Below are 25,000 nucleotides of genomic sequence, written 5' to 3' on the forward strand. Positions count from 1 at the left end.
GAAAATGAAAAAGGTAGAGAGATGAAGAAAGAAAAAAGTAACAGAGAGTAAAGTATGTGTGGAAAAATGTATTGACTTTTACTAAAAAGAGAAATGACTCTATTACTATGGAACGGACGGAAATGGAAAAACGCCCATGTTACTATGGAATGGGGAGGGAGTACTTGGTTACATTAGTTGTTTTGCTTCGCAATGTGTCAACATTTGCTTACCATTGTCAAAGATGTCAATTTAGGCAGAATGACAAAATTATCCTTAGCAATATTTTCTTCGTAAACAAGCAATCCATACCCTAATCCTATAAAACAATCTCATCCATCCATTTAATAGATCTGATGACTATATAGAAATGGTGATAGGTTGCCATTTTAATTTGGGTTATAAATTATTCGATGTAACATCATAACTATTTATTTATTTTTTTATAAATTATTGAATTATTAATTCTTGACTACCACATAGTAAGCCCTATATCTGTTCAAACATTAATTTTGGCTTAACGCAATAACCACACAAGACAACTACACGACGGCCGCCATAATTTATGTTTAGTGATCAATTAATAGTCCAAATTGTCGTTTAGTTTGATCCTATGCCTATATATACATGGATTCTTATTGAACACTTCAACTACTACAACTCTTCTCTAAATACTTATTTTGTTGTTCTAGATTTGTAAATGGCGGCTCTAAACTCCAACAGTTTCTACCATCGCCCTGAGTCCAAGTTCGCACCTAGCTTATGGGGTGATCAGTTCATCAATCATGTATCTGACTCCAAGGTATATATATAGATCTGTCTACACTTATTTATTTTCACTTTGCCTACCAAGGTGGAACGAATAGGGAATGCCAATTGGGCTAGTCCGTTTTGGGTTCGGGCCATCTCTATACTTATCAAGCTCGTTTCGATGAGTTATGGGATTTTGGGTTATAAATTGTCAACCTTGACTCTAAACCAGTCATGACCAAGATGTTAGCTAGTAACAAGGTCAATTGTTGTGGACCCAAATGTTTCACATCAATTGTACTCCATACTAATTAATGTGAGATTTATTGACCAAATCGGCTCTATCTTATGATATGCTAGTAGTAAATAATTTGAAATGAATTATCTTCTTATTGGATTGTAACAAGTGATATATAATAAGTTTCATGCATTTCTCTTTCCAATTTTCTTTTAAGTAGATAATGTGATCCTCATTTGTAATTATTTGACAATTGTAGGTCGTAGAAAAATACTCCAAGAGAATTGAAGTGATGAAAAGTGATGTTCGAAATTTGCTAACGGCTCCTGAAACCAAAATGATAGACACCATGAATCTGATCGACACACTCGAGCGGCTTGGCATTTCATATCACTTTGAAAGCGAGATCGAAGAGAAACTACAACAATTTTTCAATCTTAAAACGAATTACGACGATGATGAAGCCTATGATTTGTACACCGTTGCTCTCCATTTTCGATTATTAAGGCAGCACGGCCACCCTATATCTACTGGTATAATAATGTGTATTTATGTGTTTAATTTTAATAAAAATAATTACTAAATCTATGACTAATACGCAAATTTTGGAATCAGAAATTTTCCATAAATGGACTGATGTGAATGGGAAATTCAAAGAGAGCATTAAGAACGACACGAAGGGTATGCTGAGTTTGTACGAAGCTTCATATCTTCGAACACATGGAGACACCATACTTGACGACGCTCTTGCTTTTACTACGGCCACTCTAAAATCAATGGTGCCAAACCTCAGATCGCCACTGAAGAAGCAAGTTGAGCGTGCCCTAGTGCAGCCCTTGCACTTGGGGATTCCTAGACTTGAAGCACACAGTTACATCACCATGTATGAAGAACAAGAGCACAGAAACGAAACCCTAATCAAGTTTGCCAAATTAGACTTTAACCTATTGCAGATTTTTCACAGAGAGGAGCTCCAGCAAGTCTCAAGGTAACACATGTAATTTTCATCCAATAGATGTGTAGTCTTAATACTAATTAGATATAATCTTGATTTCTATATATAGGTGGTGGAGAGAATTAGGGCTTATCTCCAAACTTTCTTATGCAAGAGATAGAATAGTGGAGTGTTTCTACTGGGCTTTGGGAATGTATCATGAGCCGCAATATTCTCGTGCTCGTATTTTTCTCACTAAGACCATTGCTATGACATCTCTACTAGATGACACCTATGATGCTTATGGTACCATTGATGAACTCAAGGTTTTCACCGAGGCAATACAGAGGTAAAATCTAATGACACGCTTGATAAGATGGAATTCATTCATTAGATTGATACAATAATTTTGCAGAAATTGCCATTCCATTTTATTAGGATTAGTCATTCATACTCAATGATTCATGCAATTAGTCATTCCCTTGCTTTGCATTCTTTGTACCTACTAAACAATGAAACAAAGTAATCATCCAAGGATTGTTATTTTTTCCATACTTTTTCCTTTTATACACTCATTATGTTCCATCATAACAAGCATGTATGAAGATATTCAGGTAGTGCAATATTGAATTACAACTTAACCATGCAACTTATTTGCTTGCTTATAAGGTGGGATTTCGGAGAAATCTCTCGACTCCCTGAGTACATGCGACCTCTCTATAAAGTTTTCTTGGAACTCTACATTCAATTCGAGGAAGAATTAGCTAAGGAAGGACGATCCTACGCATCATACTATGTCATAGAACCAGTATGATTCTTGTTACACATAAGGAAATTTTCATTACTATTGCTTTTACTATTACTACTACCAGAGTGCATATTCTTACCAAATTTGATATGATATGATCCATAGCTGAAGGAATTGTCGAGGTGCTACCTTGAGGAAGCAAAGTGGTTCTTAGAGGGTAAATTCCCATCATTTGAGGAATACCTAAAGTGTGGTCTCATTACCAGCGGCTTCTGTTATCTGGTCGCCTCTTCTTTTCTGGGAATAGGATCTGCTCGAAAGGAAGACTTCGAGTGGCTAAGTAGGAAGCCTAAGATACTTGTTGCTACACTCCTTATAGGACGCTTAGTTGATGACATTGGTTCTTATGAGGTATGTATGATATATATCAACATATTAATCATATTGAATAGTATACTTTTAAAACATTTGTGGTGTGTTTAGACTGAGATGAAGAGAGGTCAACTTGCAATTGGGATTGAGAGCTACATGAAAGAAAATGGTGTGACAAAAGAAGAGGCGATGGCCAAATTTATGGAATTATCTTTGAATGCATGGAAAGATAGCAACGAGGAGATGCTAAGGCCATCTTGTTATAAATCAAGGGAACTTCTTACACGTATCCTCAATTTTGAACGTGTAACATATGTTACTTACAAAGACAAGGAAGATGGATATACTCATCCCGAAAAGGTTGTGAAACCTTATATCACTGCTTTGCTGGTCGATGCATTTGAGGTTTAGTCATTTCGAATAACATGTAGAAGTCAAAATGGTTGTACCATATATATGGTATAAAATCTATGTAGTGTTGTTACGTATGTTATTTATGCAATAAAAGAGTGTAACAATAATGGCTTACTATAGATATTTGGAAAGAATTATTACTCCGGAGTATATGTTGTCGAAGAAATATACTGAGTTCTGCATGTCATTTATTCTCACGTACATTTGTAATATTAAGCTTAGTTAAGTGCAACTGTATAACTGGGTTAAATTGTCAGAAATATCATGAATTTTGATTAAATATAACTGCATCAATTTTTGTCTTTCCTGTAACTTTGAAAATGGGTACAGAAACCATGAGATTTGACATTGTTTGTAATTATCTTGTTATACACGTACATGTTTAAGGCTTTTTGTTATATACTACCTCCGTCCCGCATTAACTGTCACATTTATTTTTTTGCACTCGTTTTATAAAAAAGATAATAAATAATTAAAGTGGAAAAATAGTAAAGTAAGAGAGAGTTAATGCGGGATGGATGTCATAGTAAAAAGCCTATTATTCAAAATAAATTTGTTAGCATTCACGTACATATCTTAGGAACCAGACATCATAGTCTCTCTATGACAAGGAGACATCATAACAATAACAAAATAGAATAACGTCTATTTTGAGTACTATATATATTATTCGAAATGACTAAATTTCAAATGCATCGACCAGCATGCCAACAATATGAGGCTTCAAAACCTTTTCCGGTTGAGTGTATCCATCTTCTTTGTCTTTGTAAGCAACATAAGTTACGCGGTTCAAATTTAGGATATGCATAAGAAGATCCCTAGATTTATAACAAGACGGCCTTAGCATCTCCTCGTTGTTATCTATCCATGCATTCGTACATAATTCCATAAATTTGGCCATCGCCTCTTCTTTTGTCACATCATTATCTTTCATGTAGCTTTCAATCCCAATAGCCAGTTGACCTCTCTTCGTCTCAAACTAAACACCGCAAATAGTATTCAGAAACTCCCTGATTGAAAAAGTATATATATGTGTGTGTATGTGTTACCTCATAAGAACCTATGTCATCAAGTAAGCGACCTATTATGAGTGTGGAAACAAGTATTTTAGGCTTCTCGCTTAGCCACTCGAAGTCTTCCTTTCGAGTAGATCCTATTCCCATAAAAGAAGCAGGGACCAGATAATCGTAGGTGCTCGTAATTTGACCAAGCATTAGGTATTCCTCAAATGATGGCAAGTTACCCTCTAACAACCACTTCGCCTCTTCAAAGTAGCCTCTTGCCAATTCCTTTAGCTATGGATCATATCATATCAAAGTTGGTATGAATACACATTTTCATAATAGTAATAGTAATAGTAATAAAAAAAAAGGTTCTTATAGCACGAATCATCTATACTCTCTCTATGGCGTAGTATGATGCGTAGGATCTTCCTTCCTTAGCCAATTCTTCCTCGTATGGATTGTAGAGTTCCAAGATAGCTTTATAAATAGGTCTCATGTACTCGGGGAGTTGAGAGATTTCTCCATAATCCCACCTTATAAGCAAGCAATTAATTATAAACAAGGGGAAATTAATGGAATGAAATTAGCAAAGAATTGTATATTAGAAAAAAAAATACATAAATAAAGAGTGAAGGTGGGAAATGATTGAATGTAGAAAACCATGGGTTAGTTGAGGAAAGAATGATTATCCCTAATTTAGTAAAAATGGTAATTCCAAATGAAATGACGATACAAGCATGTTCTTCGATTTTACCTTTCTATTGCCTTGGTGAAAACCTCAAGTTCCTCAATCGTGCCATAAGCATCGTACGTGTCATCCAACACAGATGCGATCGCAATGCTCTTGGAAAGAGTTGCACGGGCACGAGAATATTGTGGCTCAGGGTGCATTGCCATAGCCCAGAAGAAACACTCCACCATCCTATCTCTTGTATAAGGAAGTTTCGACATAAGCCCTAATTCTCTCCACCACCTATACATAGCAATCAATATTATTCCTAGTTAGTATCAACACCACAAATCTATTGGTTCGAAATTATGTTACCTAGAAACTTGCTGGAGCTCCTCTTTGTGCTGCATTTGCAAAAAGTTATAGTCTAATTTGGCAAACTTGATTAGGGTTTCATTTTTGTGCTCTTCTTCTTCATACACCGCGATGTAACTTCGTGCTTCAATTCTAGGAGTCCCGAAGTGCAAGGGCTGCATGAGGGCACGCTCAACTTGCTTCTTAAGTGGCGATCCGAGGTTTGGCACCATGGATTTGAGAGTGGCTGTAGTAAAAGCAAGCGCGTCTTCTAGTATAGCTTCTCCACGCGTTCGAAGATATGAAGCTTCATACAAACTCAGCAAACCCTTTGCGTCACTCTTAATACTCTCTTTGAAATTCCACTTCTCATCCATCCATTTAGCAAATATTTCTGCTTCAAAACAATCATATTAGTATTATTTATAGCCAAATTAAATCAAGAAAGGTATATTTAATACACTAATATTTACCAGTAGATATACGGTGTCCGTGCTGCCTGAACAATCGAAAATGGAGAGCAACGGTGTACAAATCATAGGCTTCATCATCGTGATAATTAGTATTGAGATGGAAAAATTGTTGCAATTTTTCTTCGATCTCGTTTTCAAAGTGATACGAAATGCCTAGGCGTTCGAGTGTGTTGATCAGATTCATGGTGTCTATCATTTTAGTTTGTGGAGCAGTTAGCAGACTTCTAACATCCTTTTTCATCACTTCAACTGTGTTGGAGTATTTTTCTAAGACCTACAATTGATACCAAATTAATTATAAATGAATCTATAATAAGTATACAAGTAAAGTGAAAATTAAAGTTGTAGATATTATACATTTACATACCTTGGAGTCAGAAATGTAATTGATGAACTGATCACCCCACAAGCTGGGGGGAAAGTTGTACTCGGGACGATGAGCCGCCATTTATGTATGTCTGCAAATCCGAAACAAGAAGACAAGAGGTTTGGAAGTGTAGTTCTTAAACATGAAGCCATTGCCCATGTATATATATAGGCAGAGAAGAGTTAATTTCTCTGTTTGTGATAAGTACATTTTATTCGCATTGTTGCAAGCTAAGGGTAATTGTGTGCATCGTATCCATATAGACTAGTGATCTAAATATATGTATTGCAACATTATGTCATTAACCAATTTATTGTACTAGATAAACAATTATAACGCTTTTTTAAATTAATAAATCTTAAATAAAATTGATAAATAAATGCTTTGATTTCATTCACTAAACAAATCATTTAGTTATTGACTACATAATCAAAAATATTAGCTACATGGACCATTAAAATAATTTGAGATTTGGAGATAAATTATTAAAATTAAGTAAACATCATTGTCAATTTTGTTTATATACATAGACAACGAAACTAAAAAAGTTACAAGAGAAACCATGATCAAACTAAATAAAACCAATAGTTTGGCGATGAAGATATGATATAGATCCTAATGGATCATAATAATCATACCTAGACAAACATAATAGAATCTTGGATAATTATATATAGGTCAGAGCAAACATATTTTTAGTATGAAAGTGTATAGTAGGATTTGAATGTATATCTTTATGAGAAATAGATAGAGCTTTAAAAAGCAAAAATATCAAAAATCTCGTTGGACCAAGTCATCGGACTGCTAGCTAGGTTGGTTCAGACCAACTTAGCGGTCCACTGGACTTGGATTGTCTCGGGAAAATTTCGTAAAATAGTTACTTTCTCTATCAGACTCCGATTATTGCTAAATCATGATTGTGTGTTTTAATCCAATGGATTATAATTGAGCTTGATAATACACTTAAGGCGTAGTGTGCTTATAATATGACTTTAGTGCTGGGGATATTTGCTAGTATTATTTGGACACGTAATATAACTGGTCAGACCCATTTAAACTATGAATCGGTAGCTTCGTCGATTCACTTATACCGGTCAACTTTTTAATTGATTTTGATAATCGTACTGCAGAAACACGTGAATAAACAATTTCATGGTCAGTATTTGAAAAGATTGATTGTGATAATCTTATTGCGTAACACGTGAATATACAATTTCATTGTCAAGATTGATTTTGAGAATCCTATTAAGTAGACATATGGATAAACAATTTCAGAAATAAGCATACTCCCTTCCTCCCATAAAAATAGGAACATTTGAGAAGATATAAGAATTAAAGTAAGAAAAAAGAGGAAAATTAAAATAGTATTGGTAGATAGTAGAATCCATATTTTTTAATTAGTATTTAGTGATGACTCTAGTGGTATAAATTGTAAATAAATTGATATACTATATAATAATTAATGAGTGATGAAAATTTTCCAAAATAAAAATTGAATATTTTTGTGGGACGGAAAAAAGAATGTCCCTATATTTTATAGTATAAAGTGTTACAGAGTAGTATATTATTGTCGACTCATGAAAGAAAATGTAGGCGATTTTTATGGTTATCAGAAATCATTTTCAGAATCGATTTCTTCTTATTATTGTTCTTCTATTACCACTCATATGGCAGAATAATAAATTATTTCTGATGCCAAAAATTATTAGATAAATATAATGTTGGTTCCCAAAAAAAACTGTCTGCATTTTTAGGTTACCTTTGTAAATTTATCCAGTTGTTAAAAGATAGATTTTGAAAATCTTGTGGAATTGACGTGTAAGTAAACAATTTCATTATCAAAATTGATTTTGAAAACTCTTATTGACACGTGGATTAAAAAATTCAGAAATGTGCATATTATGTTATTGTCGTCTGTCCCGTAGACCTAATAAATTAAATAATGACTTATTAATTTAAGGTCAGTAATTTTAAATTAGACACTAGCTTTAGCTTATCAATAATTGAAGCTGCGATGATATAATCTTGTTTATATTTTTCATAGCCATACACTATAGTATATATCTAGGTGCCTCAATTCAAATTTGAATATTTGAACATGTAGATAAAACTTCTTTTAAATCAGAAAACATCGATCTCTCTTTAACCACTATTTTCAACTAAAATCCATCCCATAAAAATACACTCCATGTATTTGAAATGACACGAGAGAATCAATGCGCAATTGTTAAATAAAAGAGAGAAAAAGAAGGGTAATTAAAATAGTGTAGTAGATAGTGGGATTCATAATGGGTCATAATGATATAAATAGTAAATATATTGTATATGAGCATTGAGTTAGGGACAACTTTGTATAAATGAAAATGTCTATACTTTTTTTGGGTCGAATGAAAATAAAAAGTACATATATTTTCATGTGACGGATGGCGTATTTAATACTACAAGCTTTATCATCTATATAACCTAACCAATTTTACTCCCTTCGTCCCACTTTAGGAGTCCCGGTTTACCATTTTTGGGTGTCCCACTTTAGGAGTCCCGGTTGAAATATTCTATAAATGGTATTAGACCCCACATTCCAATAACTTTTTTTCACTCACATTTTATTATAAAACTAATATAAAAAAGTAGGACCCACATTCCACTATCTTTTTTCACCAATTTTTCTTTACATTTCTTAAAACCGGTGCCGAACTCAACCAGACTCCTAAAATGGGACGGAGGAAGTATTTAACTAAGCAACACACAAGTCTCAATCAACGCATATGTCAACAGATAAGTTCCTCGTATTTCTCAATCAAAGCATATAAATTATTTCATACTCCGTGTTCGCCATTAAATGACAAATGGAAGGCTTATTTCACTAATCACTTTTACTCTGTTCGCCACTAAATGCTCTCATTTTTTCTTTTTGGTCGTCTGCCAATAAATGTTTTATTTGACTTTTACTATATTTGGTAAGTGGATCTTAAGACTCGTGTCGTTCAAATATGAAACATTTAATGTCTTCTACACACTTTATTTTATAAAGTCAAACAATTTTCTAAGACTTGTGTCGTTCAAATATGAAACATATAATCATGAACAGATGGAGTAATTTGTCCACCCATGTTTGTTTCAAATATTCCCAAATTAATTGCACAAGCTCATTCATTTTTCTATTACATAAACTTATAAACATAATCAAGTAAGCATGCATATACTCTTCAAACTTCAAATTGGAAATTTAAAATAATTTGAAATTGTTTATAGACTTAATAATGTTGGGAAGTATTCATATTCATATGGTAAATATTGTTCAAAAACGAAACACTTGTAGTCCATTCGATCTTGTGATGTAATAGTTAGATTAATGCCACGTGTCATCTAATAATGTAGACGATTAGTCTAATAATGTAGCTTGACTAATAATGTAATATCTTAGTCAAATAATGTAGCTTATCATAACAATCAAATCCAAGGATCCAAGGACTGTGATTTGTGATGTGTTTGATACTAATGAGGACCCTATTACACACCATGATAATTAATGTATTCTCATAAAAGTCTCTTATGTATACTTGAATGTTTACATATAATTACACATCCTCCTTATCTTCTTTCTATCCATATTTTTTGTTTATTTGCATTTTTTATTGGATCTTCAAGACAAGTCTTGGAAATTCAAATTCATGAGCATAAGTTCACATAAATAGAGGATCCATTATTTTTGGGTCACTCTACTTTATTGGTTGCTTTTTTAAAATCTTTACTATATTACATAATTTTAGTGTACATATATGCGTAATCTCTTTCGAACATGGACGAAGTTGAAAAACATCTTTATTATTTTCAGTAAAATAAATAAATATGTTTATTAACTCTGAACCACCAGGCCAGCTAAATGTTTTTGATTACAACATTAGCATACAACTAAAAACAAGGCACACATATATCACCCTCATTATTGAATTCATTGATATCAGAGTCTCTCCATATAAGGTTTGAAATTTCAAGAAGCATAACTTAACAATAGTACATAGGAACAAAATAGAATTACATAACATATAGTAATACATATTATTTGAAATGACTAAACCTCAAATGCATCAACCAACAAGGCAAGAATATGAGGCTTCAAAACCTTTTCGGGTTGAGTGTATCCATCCTCTTTGTCTTTGTAAGTAACATATGTTACGCGGTCATAATTGAGAATAAGCATAAGAAGATCCCTAGATTTATAACAAGACGGCCTTAACATCTCCTCGTTGGTATCTCTCCATGCATTAGTACATAATTCCATAAATTTGGCCATTGCTTCTTCTTTTGTCACATCATTTTCTTTCATGTAGCTTTCAATCCCAATAGCAAGTTGACCTCTCTTCGTCTCAAACTAAACACCACAAATAGATTTCAAAAAACTATTCCCTAATTGAAAAGGTATATAGATATGTATATGCATACCTCATAAGAACCTATGTCATCAAGTAAGCGACCTTTTATGAGTGTGGCAACAAATATTTTAGGCTTCTCGCTTAGCCACTCGAAGTCTTCCTTTTGAGTAGATCCTATTCCCATAAATAAAGAGGGGACCGCATAACCGTAGGTGCTGGTAATGAGACCAATCTTTAGGTATTCCTCAAATGATGGCAAGTTACCCTCCTCTAAGATCCACTTCGCCTCTTCAAAGTAGCCCCTCGCCAATTCCTTTAGCTATGGATCATATCATATCAAATTTGGTAAGAATACACACTTTTGTAAGAGTAATAGTAATAAAAATTTCCTTATACATAACACAAATCATACTCCTTCTATGGCATAGTGTGATGCGTAGGATCGTCCTTCCTTTGCCAATTCTTCATCAAATGTAATGTAGAGTTCCAAGATAGCTTTATAGAAAGGTCTCATGTACTCGGGGAGTCGAGAGATTTCTCCATCATCCCATCTTATAAGCAAGCAAATAATAAGAGTTGCATGGTTAAGTTATACATGCTTGGTATCATGATGAAGTAAAACAGAAGGGAAAATAATGGAATGAAGCAATAAAGAAATGAGTATAGGAAAAAATTAACCAACCTTTGACATGAAGGTAGAAATAAGAGTGAAGGTGGGAATGAATGAATGTAAGAAATAAAAAATGAAAATTGGATGATTCATATACTTGATAAGGATGAGGTGATCTAGTCTAGCTAGTAGAAATGCTGATTCCAAATGAAATGATGGTTAAAGCCTGTTGTTAGATTTTACTACCTCTGTATTGCCTCGGTGAAAACCTCAAGTTCTTCAATCGTACCATAAGCATCGTATGTGTCGTCTAATACAGATGACATCACAATGGCCTTGGCGAGCCTGGTACGGGAATGAGAATACTGTGGCTCATGGTGCACTGCCATAGCCCAAAAGTAACACTCTACTATCCTATCTCTTGCATAAGGAAGTTTGGAGATAAGCCCTAATTCTTTCCACCACCTATATATATAAATCAAGATTATTTGAAATTAGTACTAACACTACACATCTAAGGGTTTTTTTGATTGAAGATTAGGTTACCTTGAAACTTGCTGGAGCTCCTCTTTGTGCAGCATCTGCAATAGGTTAAAGTCTAATTTGGCAAACTTGATTAGGGTTTCGGATTTGTTCTCTTCTTCTTCATACACCGCAATGTAACTGCGTGCTTCAACTCTAGGAATCCCCAAGTGCAAGGGCTGCACTAGGGCATGCTCAACTTGCCTCTTGAGGGGTGATCCGAGGTTTGGCACCATTGATTTTAGAGTGGCCATAGTTAAAGCAAGCGCGTCATCTAGTATGGTTTCTCCATGTGTTCGAAGATAGGAAGCTTCGTACAAACTCAGCATACCCTTCGCGTCGCTCTTAATGCTCTCTTTGAATTCCCCATTCACATCCCTCCATTTACCAAATATTTCTGCTCAGAAAAATTCATTGATTTATTATGCATAGCCAAATAAAACAAGAAAGGTGTATATATATAATACACACATATATATACCAGTAGATATACGGTGTCCATGCTGCCTGAACAATCGGAAATGGAGAGCAACGGTGTACAAGTCATAGGCTTCATCATCGTGATAATTCGTATTGAGATGGAAAAATTGTTGCAATTTTTCTTCAATCTCGTGTTCAAAATGATACGAAACGCCTAGGCGCTCAAGTGTGTCAATCAGATTCATGGTGTCTATCATTTTGGTTTCTGTAGCAGTTATCATACTTCTCACATCATTTTTCAGAACTTCAACTGCCTTGGAGTATTTTTCTATGACCTACAATGACAAATAATAATAAATGATAGTAATCACTAGTTACGTACCTAACAATAGATAGAGCCTATTTAATTTATAAATCTCATATTAGTTAGTCACTAAAACTTGACCCTTCCTTAAGAGCTAACGTCATGGTTGGTCACAATCACATCTGCTTTTTTTGTCAAACCACCACTCTAAGTTAGCCCCAAACGTCCTCATTAGTCATGATCAATTCCTTTGTCAAACCACCATTACAAGCCGTTAGGACTCTCAATTAAAGCATCAATTTTACGGACCATATACAATAACTCGTCCCAAAACTAGTGCATGAGGAAAGAAATTTAATTTGTTCAAGAAACCTTTATCCCACCTAGATAGGTAAAGTTAAAAAAAAAAAAAGGTGTAGACATAGATATATATTACTCTTTCCGTCTATCATTTAAAGAGTCATTTTGACTCAGCACGAAGAAATTGTTTGACTTTATGAAGAAAAGTAAAGAGAGAAAATATGTGGAATGTAGGATTGTGAGTGCGAAAAGTCAGTGAAATGTGGAGTCTGTATACTATAAAATTGGAAAAAAGTAAATAATTCTTTAAATTATGGACAACCCAAAATGGCAGAATAGTTCTTTAAATCGTGGACATAAGTAGTAATATACCTTGGAGTCAGAAAAGTGATTGATGAACTGATCACCCCACAAGCTGGGGGCAAAGTTGGACTCAGGACGATGAACCGCCATTTATGTATTGTATGCAAATTCGAAACAAGAAGACAAGAGGTTTGGAAAGTGAGTGTAGTTCTTAAACATGGAGGTTTGGAAAGTGAGTGTAGTTCTTAAACATGACACCATTAGCCATGTATATATAGGCAGAGGATTGAAAAGGTTAATTCTCCGTGTGTTAACTAAAAATAAATATGGGTTCTTAATTAATCATTAAAAAAACTCTAGAATGATTAAATTAACTCTAACTTGTGACAGAAGTAAGTATACGTGTATAGTAACTTGTGGGCATGCTCAACTCTAAAATGATTTTTGTAATCATACAAATAAAATAAGTATATATGTTTAGTTTTTTTGGGCTGTGATCTATACAAAACTAGATCTTAATTCAAAAACACAAATCAAAATTATACGAATGGCATTTTTAGGTCATTGTTAGTCTATTTTTAGGTTATTTTAATAAAAGATGCCCTAAAATTATCTAAAAATGACATCAACCTCGGAATTTATAAAATGGACTAAAACTGATTATTAATGACCTTCCATGTTTGGTTAATTATTGACCATCAGATCGACTAATCTTAGGGCCACGATTTGGATTGCATTTCTATATTAAGATGCATTTTTATTTTGACCATTTTCCTAGTACTTGCTCCATTTCATTAGTATGAAGTCTTTCTTTTGAGTATGGAGATTAAAGAATAAATATTTAATGAGTTAAGTAAAATAAAAATAAATTAAATAAAGAATAAAGTATGAAAATTATAAGTAAACAAAGTAACAGAGAGGATAAATAGAAGAGAATATAATAAATAGATAGAGCAAAACAAGAAAGATAAAGTATATTTTATTTTTGCTAAAACGAGAAAATGACCCAACTGTAATAAAACATGTTTCCAAAATAATATTTCCTCTATTTCATATAAATATGTCATTTGAAAATTACACGTGTTTAATGAGTAATTGGAAAAATTAAGAGAGAAAAGAGAAAATATGTTGAAATATAAGTTGAAATAGCATAGTGGATGCATGGTTTGGTTCATAAATGGTTAAGTAGAAAAGAGGGAGAAAAAGTTTTTATAAATGATATAGACTATTTTTATGGGATATACAAAAAAATTGGGATAATAATGCACCACTAATAGGAATATGTATTCTTTTCGTCCTATTTAAGAGGTTCATCTTTCATTTTTAGTTTGTTACACTTAAGATGTCCACTTTCTTTTTTTTATAATAAATTTTTCTCCCATCTCTCTTTATTAAAATATTCAATCACTTTTTCCATTCTACTTTATCATATGCTCAAACTATTTTACTTAAAATTTTGTATTATTTAAGAATGTGTACATTTTAAATATAATGGAGGAAGTAACAATTTGGTGACATAGAGTTGTTAAAAATGGGGCCACTTACCCTTTTAAAATTTTTATCCATGATTATCATCTTATCAATTGGAGAAGTGCCAGTCAAATGTCAATTTCAAAATTTCTTTTATGAGTAATGTTTTATCAATGATTATCAAAGTGTCAATTGGTGAAGTGTACCATCAGATGTCGATTTGAAAATTTCGGACTCTCACTTGAGGTAGTTAGCTAGTGGCTATGGGAAAACAACCTCATACCATAAAAAAAATTAAAATTAAAATAATATGAATTTTAATTCAAAATTAATGAGAGATTAAAAAAAAAATGTATTACGAAAAATGGATCTTACCTTATTAGAGAAAAAAATTAAAAAAAAAAAAAACTTCTCTTTTTAGGAATAGACTAAAAAAATATTAATTTTCTTTTTTTAGGACGAAGATAGAATTATATCAGCCTCAATTGAAAAGGTAGTTAATTGGAGGACTAGTCATTGTTTAGTTTAATAGGTCTGTCCGAGTCAGCCGACCATGATATAATATTCACATGTCTCAAATCGTTTATTAACATATGACATATCGTATCAATATAATGCCTTAGAAGATTCCATTAATTTAAAACTATGAATTACTATATACTCCCTTCGTTTTCTGTAGTATAGTACCAGAGTTATTTTATTATTTGCACTCATTTTAAAAAAAATGATACTCCCTCTCCCTCCGTCCGTTATTAGGAGTTCCATTTATTGGTGACACGAGTTTTAAGAAATGTTAAAAAAAGTGGATGGAAAAAAATTAGTGGAATAGGGGTCCTACTTGTATATATTAGTTTTAAATGAAATATGAGTGGAATGAGTTATTGGAAGGTGGGACCCTATTACTATTTTTGGTAAAATTAAACCGGACTCCAATTCGCGGATATACTAAAATGGAAAAACGGGACTCCTATTCACGGATAGAGGGAGTAATAAATAATTCAAGTAAATAAAGAGTAAAGTAAGAGAAAAAATAATGTAGATAAACTCTTATTTATATACTATTTTTTTTAATTTACTATTTCTCCATTTTAACTATTTATTACTCCCTCCGTCCCCAATTAGGAGTCACACTTTGACCGAACACGGATTTTAAGAAATGTAAAGAAAAGTTGTTGAAATAGTTAGTGGAATATGGGACCTATTTTTTTATATTGATTTTATAATAAAATGTGAGTGAATTGAATTGGTGGTGTGTGAGACCTAGTTACTATTTATGGTAAAAATGAAGTGTGACTCTTAATTGAGGACGGACCGAAATGGAAAAGTGTGACTCCTAATAGGGGACGGAGGGAATATTATTTTTTCAAAATGAGTACAGAAAATCAAATGACTCTTACTTTTATGAAAGTGAAATGACTCTACCGTCGTGGAATAGAAATAAGTGGTTTGTTTAAACGTGTGAATACACAATTTCATTGTCAAGATCGATTTTGAGATCTTGCTGAGTGGACATGTGAATAAACAATCTTAGAAATGTCCGTCTGTAATAAACTAAATAATGACTAATTTTATAATAGTACTAATTTTATAAATTATTTGATTATTTAGTTAGTAGTACTAATTTAGATTCACATAGTCTAGAAAATAAATATTTTGGCATATAGGCAATTAAATATAAAAAAAAAACAATACTCCAATTTTTCAAGTCAAACTGTTATATGAAAAACTTTTTAACCATTGCATTTATACTTATTGGGGCATGTTAGGGTGTCACCACCCCTTAAAATAACACCATACCACCATTCCTAGCCAATCATTTGTATATGTGGACGAATAATAAGCTGCCACGTGGCAAAAAAAAATCTGAAAAAGACGATCAGCAATTTGTTGCACTTTATACAACAATTTTTCTTGTCGAGCAATATCCGACACAATATACAATAATCTATAGATTGTTGTGTAGTGTTTTTAATATTGCTGTGTAGCGTTTATAATATTAATGTATAAATGGTGTCACGGTGTCACTCTAAGAGAGGTTGTCATTTTAACACAAACCTATACTTATTTGTATAACTACATAAATCATGTATTAGTGATTCATTAATAACATAATAGAATTATACTTGAGGATACATGTAAGAAAGATTCCTAGAATTATAACAAAACGGCCTTAGCATCACCTTGTTGCTATCCCTCCATGCATCGGTACATGATTCCATAAATTTGGCCATCGCCTCTTTTTTTTTCACACCATAGCTTTCAACCCCAATTACGAGCTGACCACTCTTCGTCTCAAACTAAACGCCACAAATAGTATTTAAAATATAAAATCAGTTAATTAATCTCTATATATACACAAGGAATAGAAAAAAATGTAAATACATTTTATATCAAAACTAAGGTCAAACTAGAGTTTTTAGATTAAAATGATCAACCGCCTAGATAACGTCAATTGCATACATTCGGACGATAAAATTTGCATGAAAAATTGTACTATTGTATTTATCCATGTCTGTTGTAATGTTATGATACCACAGGTCAACGTACATGATGACATAAATTCAATGTAAATAATGTCAAAAAATGTACTCCAATAGTGTGTGTTTCCGAATTTATAATGATGAAATAACAACAGTTGAATTCCAATAATTTGCATATTATGAAGTTTGTTGCAGTAGTATATGAATACCCTCTATGAACCACTTTCCCATGCAAATGGTTAGACTAGGCCCAATGTAATAAAAATTGATTTGCTTTCATTGTGAGAATCGTTAGACAATAGCCGATCAATCGCCAGTTTTTCCAGCGACGGGAGTAATGTTTGAAGAGTTTCGAATGGCTAAGTAAGAAGCCTTAAATGCTTGTGGCCGCGGTCACAATATGTCGATTGGTTCGTGCATGATGCATCTAGTTATGAGGTACGTACGAATATAAAAAAAAAATCGCTACGATCATGGTGTTGTAAAATCAAATTGAAATGCGGAAAGTAAATGTTGAATTGAAAGAATATATAGGAACTACTACATTGCATTACTCCACATATCTTCTTTTATAGGATTTGATTGATATCACACCCATACAACTAAAAAAAGGCACACGTATTTGAAATGTCACTCAATTCGTAGCAAATGACTGACTAATCTCAAATGCATCAACCAACATGGCAAGGATATGAGTCTTCAAGGGTTGAGTGTATCCATTCTCTTTGTCTTTGAAAGTGACATATGCTACGCGGTTAAAATTGAAGATACGTGTAAGAAGATCCCTAGATTTATAAAAAGACGGCCTTAGCATCTCCTCGTTGCAAATTTCCCATTCACGACTAGATAATTTTGTGAATTCGCGCACCGCCCTATTTTTTGTCACATCCATATCTTTCATGTAGCTTTCAATCCCCATGGCAATGTGACCACTCTCCATCTCAAACTAAACATCACAAACAGTTTAACAAATTACTTATACTCTAATTGAAAAAGTTAATTAATGTTGGGGGCAAATTGCTTGAAAAAAAAAATGCAAAGTTCAGCCACTTTATGATCAATCCAATAACTTTAAAAAAAATGGTCAATCGTATCATAACTTTATCATTTTTCTCAATTGTTTCGTAATCCTGCATATTATGTATAATGGGTTGGTCAGAAAATACTATGTGGACAAAACATTCAGCTACTTAAGCGACTGTGTTTTCTACACATAGTCAACAGCCAATTAGTCTTTAACTTTTACACATGTAGATGTCATGTTAATGAATTCGGATATGTAGCATGCTGAAATTTTTTTACCATGGGACAATAAAGTTGCTGAATTGACTAGAAATTGACCAAATTTTATAGCTTTTTAGTCTTTTCATAACTTTTCTTAAAGTCAGATTACAAAACTATCTGTTTGCAAATAAATTAATATTATTTGGCATCACAAAACATGTCAGTTCGTTGATTCATGAATACCAGTTCCTAACTGAATATTGGGATATGTTTCGTGATGCCTGATATGATTTTCAGTCCTCAAGAATTTTCACTTTTCAAAGTTGTCACCGGAAACCATAATATCTATGTATACATATGTATATACGTACCTCATAAGAACCAATGTCGTTAAGTAAGCAACCATTTATGAGTGTGGCATCAAGTATTTTAGGCTTGTCACTTATCCACTCGAAGTCTTCCTTTCGAGCAGATTCTATTCCCAGAAAAGAAGAGGGGACCAGATAACCGAAGGTGCTTGTAATCATACCAAACCTTACGCGTTCAAAAAATGGTGGCAGTTTACCCCTTATGTAATACTTCGCCTCCTCTAAGTAGTACTTCACCAATTCCTTTAACTATATCAAATTAAATCAAATTTGGTAAGAATACACACTCTTGTATAGTAATACAAATTTCTTTTAACACGAATCATACTCCTTTTATGGCATAGTTTGGTGCGTAGGATCGTCTTTCCTTAGCTAATTCTTCTTCCAATTGAGTGTAGAATTCCAAGATAGCTTCATAGAGAGGTCTCATGTACTCGGGGAGTCCACATATTTCTTCGGAGTCCCATCTTATAAACAAGCAAATAATAAGTTGCCGGTTAAGTTGTACTACATGCTTGGTATGATGAAGTGAAATGAGCGGAAATTAATGGCATAAACAAAATAACAAAGTGAACGAATACTAAAAATCATAACGCGTGCTCTAGATTTTACCTCCGTATTGCCTCGGTGAAAACCTCAAGCTCCCTAATCTTACCATAAGCTTTGTATGTGTCTTCTATTAAAGATGCGATGGCAACGCTCTTGGCCAGAATGACACGGGCACGAGAATATTGAGGCTCATGGTACACTCCCACAGCACAAAAGAAACATTCCTCTATCCTATCTCTTGCATAGGGAAGTTTGGAGATAAGCCCTAATTCATTCCACCACCTATATATATACATACATAGGAATCAAGATTATTTGTAATTAGTATAAACACTACACATCTAATGGCCTTTTTTGGTTGAAAATCATGTTACCTTGAGACTTGCTGGAGCTCCTTTCTGTGTAGAATCTGCAATAGGTTGTATTCTATTTTGGCAACGTTGGCTAAGTCATCGTCAGTGCCGTTTAGTTCTTCGTAGATGCCGATGTAACTTCGTGCTTCAAGTCTCTGAATCCCCAAGTGCAAGGGCTGCACAAGGGCACGCTCAACGTGCTCCTTGAGGGGTGATTCGAGGTTTCGCACCATTGATTCTAGAGCGTCTGTAGTAAAAGCAAGCGCCTCGTTTAGTATGGTTTCTCCATCCGTTCCAACGTGTGAAGCTTCGTACAATCTCAGCATACCCTTCACGTCGCTCTTAATGCTCTCTCGGAACTTACCATTCTCGTCCATCCATTTAAGAAATACGTCTGCTTCAAAAAAGTTGCAAGTTAATCATAGTTTTATAATACATACATAAATACCAGGTACAATCATTTATACAACTACCAGGTACGGGGATATGATCAGTTGATAACTTTATTAAAATGATAACTAACAACTATGTCAACAACCTATAACATAGATGTCAACACGAAGATATAATTATTTGTGTGTCAACTAAATGTAGTTGACATAGGTATGTTATCTGTTGACATGTAAATATTGATGTCAACAGAACATATATGTATGCCAACTACATTTAGTTGACATCTATAATGTAGGTTATTGACATAGTTATCAATTATCAATTTAAGAAAGTTATCAACCTAGCAGGACCCTACTAGTACATAGATATGTTTATATACCAGTAGATATACGGTGGCCGTGTTGCCTGAATAATCGAAAATGGAGAGCAACTGTGAACAAATCATCATGATCATAATCAATATTGAGAAGGAAAAGTTCTTGCAATTTTTCTTCGATTTCGTTTTCAAAACGATACGAAAAACCAAGGCGCTCAAGGTAGTCGATAATATTCATGATTTCTCTCATTGTGGATTCCGGAGATGTTAGCAGACGTTCCACTTCACTTATCACTTCTTCCATTGATTCGAGGTATTTTTCTAAATACTACAATTCCAAATTATTAACTGAGTATTTTTCTATCAATGAATCTTGCTATATATATATATATATATATATATAGGTAAAGTGAAAATAAAAGTTGTACCTTGGGGTCAGGAAAGTGATCGATGAACTGATCACCCCACAAATTTGGGGGGAACTTAAATTCAGAACGAGGAGACTCCATTTATGTATCTCTGCAAATTAGAAATAAGAAGACAAATGTTTGGAAAGTGTAGTTCTTAAATATGAAGCCATTGCACAATTATATATAGGCAGAGGATGGAGAAAAGCTAATTTCTCCTCGTGTAAACTAAAAATAAATTTGGATGATTAACATTAATTAATCATCAAATAGTACTCCAAATCATGCCTAAACATTGGTGATGTAAGAGTTGTTAGAAATCAAGATTATTATTGACTTGAGGTGGATGGCTGGCTAGTGGCTATAGAAAACAAAACAAGATTATATAAGCACAGCCACAATTATGAAAAGCTAACACTAGTGGCAGTTTAATAGTATTAATTAAATGACCTTAAATCAATCATTTTTTAGTATAATAGGTACGTCCGAGACAGCCTACAATTATATTAATTAATATGCACATGTCTCAAATTGTTTATTCACATATGACATATTTGCTCATGAATAAGAAGATTCCATTCACTCATAATGATTTTAAAAATCAGGACTAGCTGTAACGACCCGGTCTCTAACTAACGAGGGATGCTGCGAAAATATTGTAACTATATTATTCTTTTCTATAAATTAAAAGTAATGCGGAAATGATCTAATCAAATTATTATAGGATATAGAATAAACTTTTCTTTAACTTATACTAAATCACTTTCAAATATGCTTGTAAAAATAATTTTCTAACAACCATATATTTATATAGAAAAAAACAGGGGAGTGTTATATTGCTAACTCAATGCTTAATTGCTAACTACAACTCAATAATATCCATTAGATATTCAAATTAAAGGCCTAGATCATCAACCACAAAATGTCAATACGATAAAAAAAAAACGTCAATAAAGCTATAGGATTAATTCCAATAAAAATCAATAGGGGTATTAATGTCAAGTTAGTCATAACTAACTTTTAAAAGAAATCTCGAAACTTTAAATTCATATAACATATATCAAATTAAAGATAATTTTATAAGGATTCCAACTATATACTACATGCATATGTTCCGACGTCAAAATTTGAAAAAAAAAACTAGAATTTTCGTATTTTTCGTACACAAGTTAATGTCAATGAAGCTAAGATAATATGTCGATATAAAGCATATACAATGTCAATCCTAAATTTGTGTTGACATTCTCAAAGCATTGTGTTGATATTTTCGAAACACTATATTGACATTTTCATCCAAAACCCTAATTTAGCGTTTTTTTTATCTTTTTCGATTTAGTTAATAAAAACGAAAATTACACGTGGCAAATTGTAGACCACACGTTTTTTAAAATAATGTAACCTTAAATTAATTATAGTTAGCAATTAAATGATGAGTTAGCAATTAATCACTCCCCGAAAAAAAACAATCATAGTTATATATTTCATCTAGCAAGTTGACCAAAAATGAAATACCCTGTCTTTTCGGGTCAGAGCACAAAACTAACATTATCCAAAGCCGAAAGGCATACTTTAGGATTATAGCCCACACAAAATCAATATCATAATCAATAATTTAATCCAATATAATAATACGGTTAAAACAAGTCGAATTGTTCATAAGTAAATCATTTCCCAAATGAGCAAAAGAGTACAAGTAAAACAAGTTGAGTGTAGCGCTATCATCGATTCCTGAATCTAAAAAATGTTAAATAATGACGTGTGAGTATGTAAGCATACTCATTGAAGTATTACATTGTAACTAGTTATCATCAATTTTATATTAAATCATAAAACAATGAACCTTTTTAACTTTGCTAACATCTTTGTAAGACTAGCTTTGGTCCTTGTGGACCTGGCCCCTCATAGGTTATCAGCTCATATGATCCCTTGGATCCAATTTCTCGTGGGCCGCATAAGCTAACACAACAATAATTATATCTATGTTACCACTAAACTTATACTCCTTCCGTCTCATTAAATATGCAACATTCGGGAATTGACATAGGTTTTTATGTAGTGTTGTTTTGTGAGTTAAAGAAGAGAGAGTAAAGTAAGAGAGATGAAAAAGTAGAGATAGAGATATTTCCATTTTAGGAAACGTCTTATTTTTAGTGGGACAAACTAAAAAGGAAAACATTTCATTTCTAATGGGACAAAGGGAGTATATAATTAAAGTTAATTCTACATAGAATGATGCAATTTCAAATAATCTTTTCTATCTCGGTTCGATAGTCCGTCCTCGAGTCTTGGATGTGTCGCTCCTAGCACTTAGCATTTAAATTTAATTTATAAACTTTCAAACTTAAGCTTGAAACTTAAAATCATTCTAAATTTTACAACATCTAAAGCTTCTATTTTAAATCATAAATTCGATTAAAGCATAACAATTAACCCAACTATTTTAGAAATCATAACAATTATTTCTAATAAACCCAATATAAATAATAAAATTAGTTTAAATACAAATTAGGATTACATTTTTTTAACTATATTATGGGTGTTTTGCAACTTTGTCTATTAAAAAATTATTATTCCATGAAAAATAAATAAATCTACAGTAGTTTTTTTAATTTACAAAATTCTTAAAGTAAATGAAAACTAAAAATAAAACTTATACAACAAGAAATAGAAATATTTTTAAATACTTTTAGAACGGTCAAGAGTTCATTTCAAATGACAAACCTAAAAGCCCAACTTCTTCAATTCATTTCTGTTGGAAAGGGAAATGAAATAGGAGATTCAATTTCTCAATTTCTTCATCAAATTACTCATAAATCACCCAAAATCCTGCTAACCAGCATCAGGGTTTCTGCAATGTCGCTGATTCTCAGAAGAATTGCTGCTCGATTCGGTACTGTTCCTCACTCAATCTCTCTCTGCTGTTCAAATTCCCGCTACGAATGTAGGAAGCCCTTTTCTTCTATGCTCAGAATTGATTTCAGCTCTATAAACGACATCCAATTTGCCAATTTCTTGTTCCGTGAAATGTCTCGGATCAGACCACAGCCTTCTATTTCTGTATACAACAAATTGTTGACTACCGTTGTTGTCAATATGGAGCACCACTCCGTTGCCCTCTCAATGTTCGACGAAATGCGTCAATCAGGTCTCCCTGTGAATGAGTACACATTCAGCATCATTATGCATTGCTATTGCCTTTTAAATCGGGTGGATTTGGGGTTTTCTATATTGGGCAGCTTCTTCAAGCTCGGATACGAACCCGATGCCGCGATTTTCACTACTCTCATCAAGGGGCTTTTTTTAGATCATAAGGCTATTGAGGCAGAGAAGCTCTTCAACAAGCTGTTAGATGATAATAAAATCTTTGAGCCTTGTCAAGTTACTTTCTTTGTTCATGGGCTATGCAAAGCAGGGCACACTGTGACAGCGTGTAATTATATTGATCTGTTGGCTGAAAAGGGTTGCATTGTTAGGTATTATGCGTATAATGCTCTCGTCGATAGTTTATGCAGGGGCGGGATGGTTGAGGATGCGATACTGGTACTGCGCAGAATGATTGACCGGGGTGTTATGCCAAGTACTGTCACGTATACCTCGATTGTTCATGCGATGTGTTGGGTCGGTAGATGGGAGGATGTGCGAGTTTTGCTACGTGAAATGTTTGATAAGAAGGTTTTTATTAACGTGATCACTTTTACTGCATTGGTGAACATGCTTTGCAAGAATGGTAGGGTGGAAGAGGCGGAGGATCTTGTGGAAATTATGGTGCAACAAAATGTTAGTCCTGATGTCTACACTTATAATGCCTTGATAGATGGATACTGCTCTCACGGGAAAATGGATAAGGCGAGGGAGTTAATTGATTCTCTCGCGGAAAAGGGCATTAAGCCTAATAATGTGTTTAGCTATGGTAGTTTGATCAACGGGTATTGCAAGAACGGAAACTTAGATGAAGCTAAGCGTGACTCTCTGGATGTTCCTGGGAAAGGTCCACAGAATACAAGTGGTCATTATAGCTCTATGATAAAGGAGTTGTTGTGTGAAGACAGATTTTCAGATGGGTGGAAGCTCTTTAGTGATATGGAAGCTCAGGGAGTTCATCCGGATATTTTTACATGTAGTATCTTGCTGGCTGGCTTGTGCAAGGCTCATCGTATTGATGATGCAATTTCATTAGTGCGCGCGATGGAAGAACGGGGAGATACACCCAATATAATCACGTACGATATCCTTATCTGTGGCTTGTGTAAAGAAGGAAGACAGGACCTTGCAAGAGGTATTTTTAATGAACTTCCTTCCAAAGGT

The 25,000-nt window shown here is 33.4% G+C and overlaps 5 protein-coding genes across 6 annotated transcripts in view; 2 read left to right on the top strand and 3 right to left on the bottom strand.

Moving 5' to 3' along the window:
• The first annotated feature begins 669 nt into the window (after positions 1 to 669).
• On the top strand, positions 670 to 3,589 carry LOC125201253 (germacrene A synthase-like). The gene is made up of 7 exons (XM_048099291.1): positions 670 to 781; positions 1,227 to 1,500; positions 1,583 to 1,955; positions 2,032 to 2,250; positions 2,571 to 2,709; positions 2,815 to 3,060; positions 3,133 to 3,589. The coding sequence occupies exons 1-7, from the start codon at positions 680 to 682 to the stop codon at positions 3,430 to 3,432; spliced, it is 1,653 nt and encodes a 550-aa protein (XP_047955248.1). The 5' UTR covers positions 670 to 679; the 3' UTR covers positions 3,433 to 3,589.
• A 365-nt stretch (positions 3,590 to 3,954) lies between these two features.
• LOC125202053 (germacrene A synthase-like) lies at positions 3,955 to 6,422 on the bottom strand. 2 transcript variants are annotated; one of them, XM_048100370.1, is made up of 7 exons: positions 6,304 to 6,422; positions 5,937 to 6,210; positions 5,485 to 5,857; positions 5,194 to 5,412; positions 4,834 to 4,972; positions 4,485 to 4,730; positions 3,955 to 4,414 (listed from the first exon to the last, which is right to left on the bottom strand). In XM_048100370.1, the coding sequence occupies exons 1-7, from the start codon at positions 6,382 to 6,384 to the stop codon at positions 4,115 to 4,117; spliced, it is 1,632 nt and encodes a 543-aa protein (XP_047956327.1). In that variant the 5' UTR covers positions 6,385 to 6,422; the 3' UTR covers positions 3,955 to 4,114. The 2 variants fall into 2 exon arrangements, with proteins under 2 accessions (XP_047956327.1, XP_047956328.1); XM_048100371.1 differs by having other exon boundaries at positions 4,306 to 4,414; positions 4,517 to 4,730.
• Positions 6,423 to 10,237: 3,815 nt separating this feature from the next.
• Positions 10,238 to 13,356, bottom strand: LOC125215587 (germacrene A synthase-like). Its single transcript, XM_048117049.1, has 7 exons — positions 13,205 to 13,356; positions 12,290 to 12,563; positions 11,833 to 12,205; positions 11,533 to 11,751; positions 11,089 to 11,227; positions 10,747 to 10,995; positions 10,238 to 10,675 (listed from the first exon to the last, which is right to left on the bottom strand). Exons 1-7 carry the CDS (start codon positions 13,283 to 13,285, stop codon positions 10,376 to 10,378), a joined length of 1,635 nt encoding a protein of 544 aa, XP_047973006.1. The 5' UTR covers positions 13,286 to 13,356; the 3' UTR covers positions 10,238 to 10,375.
• A 4,227-nt stretch (positions 13,357 to 17,583) lies between these two features.
• Positions 17,584 to 20,835, bottom strand: LOC125215580 (germacrene A synthase-like). Its single transcript, XM_048117038.1, has 7 exons — positions 20,717 to 20,835; positions 20,352 to 20,616; positions 19,601 to 19,973; positions 19,290 to 19,508; positions 19,006 to 19,144; positions 18,681 to 18,926; positions 17,584 to 18,031 (listed from the first exon to the last, which is right to left on the bottom strand). Exons 1-7 carry the CDS (start codon positions 20,795 to 20,797, stop codon positions 17,720 to 17,722), a joined length of 1,635 nt encoding a protein of 544 aa, XP_047972995.1. The 5' UTR covers positions 20,798 to 20,835; the 3' UTR covers positions 17,584 to 17,719.
• A 2,587-nt stretch (positions 20,836 to 23,422) lies between these two features.
• The window catches only part of LOC125224030 (putative pentatricopeptide repeat-containing protein At1g12700, mitochondrial), a 1,775-nt gene continuing 197 nt past the window's right edge, over positions 23,423 to 25,000 (top strand). Inside the window, exon 1 of the mRNA XM_048127373.1 lies at positions 23,423 to 24,998. Within this exon, the coding sequence (XP_047983330.1) occupies positions 23,549 to 24,998 (1,450 nt within the window). The 5' untranslated portion in view covers positions 23,423 to 23,548. The remainder of the gene's footprint in view (positions 24,999 to 25,000) is intronic.

Source organism: Salvia hispanica, chromosome 1, assembly GCF_023119035.1.
Source record: "Salvia hispanica cultivar TCC Black 2014 chromosome 1, UniMelb_Shisp_WGS_1.0, whole genome shotgun sequence".
Classification (NCBI taxonomy): Eukaryota; Viridiplantae; Streptophyta; class Magnoliopsida; order Lamiales; family Lamiaceae; genus Salvia; species Salvia hispanica.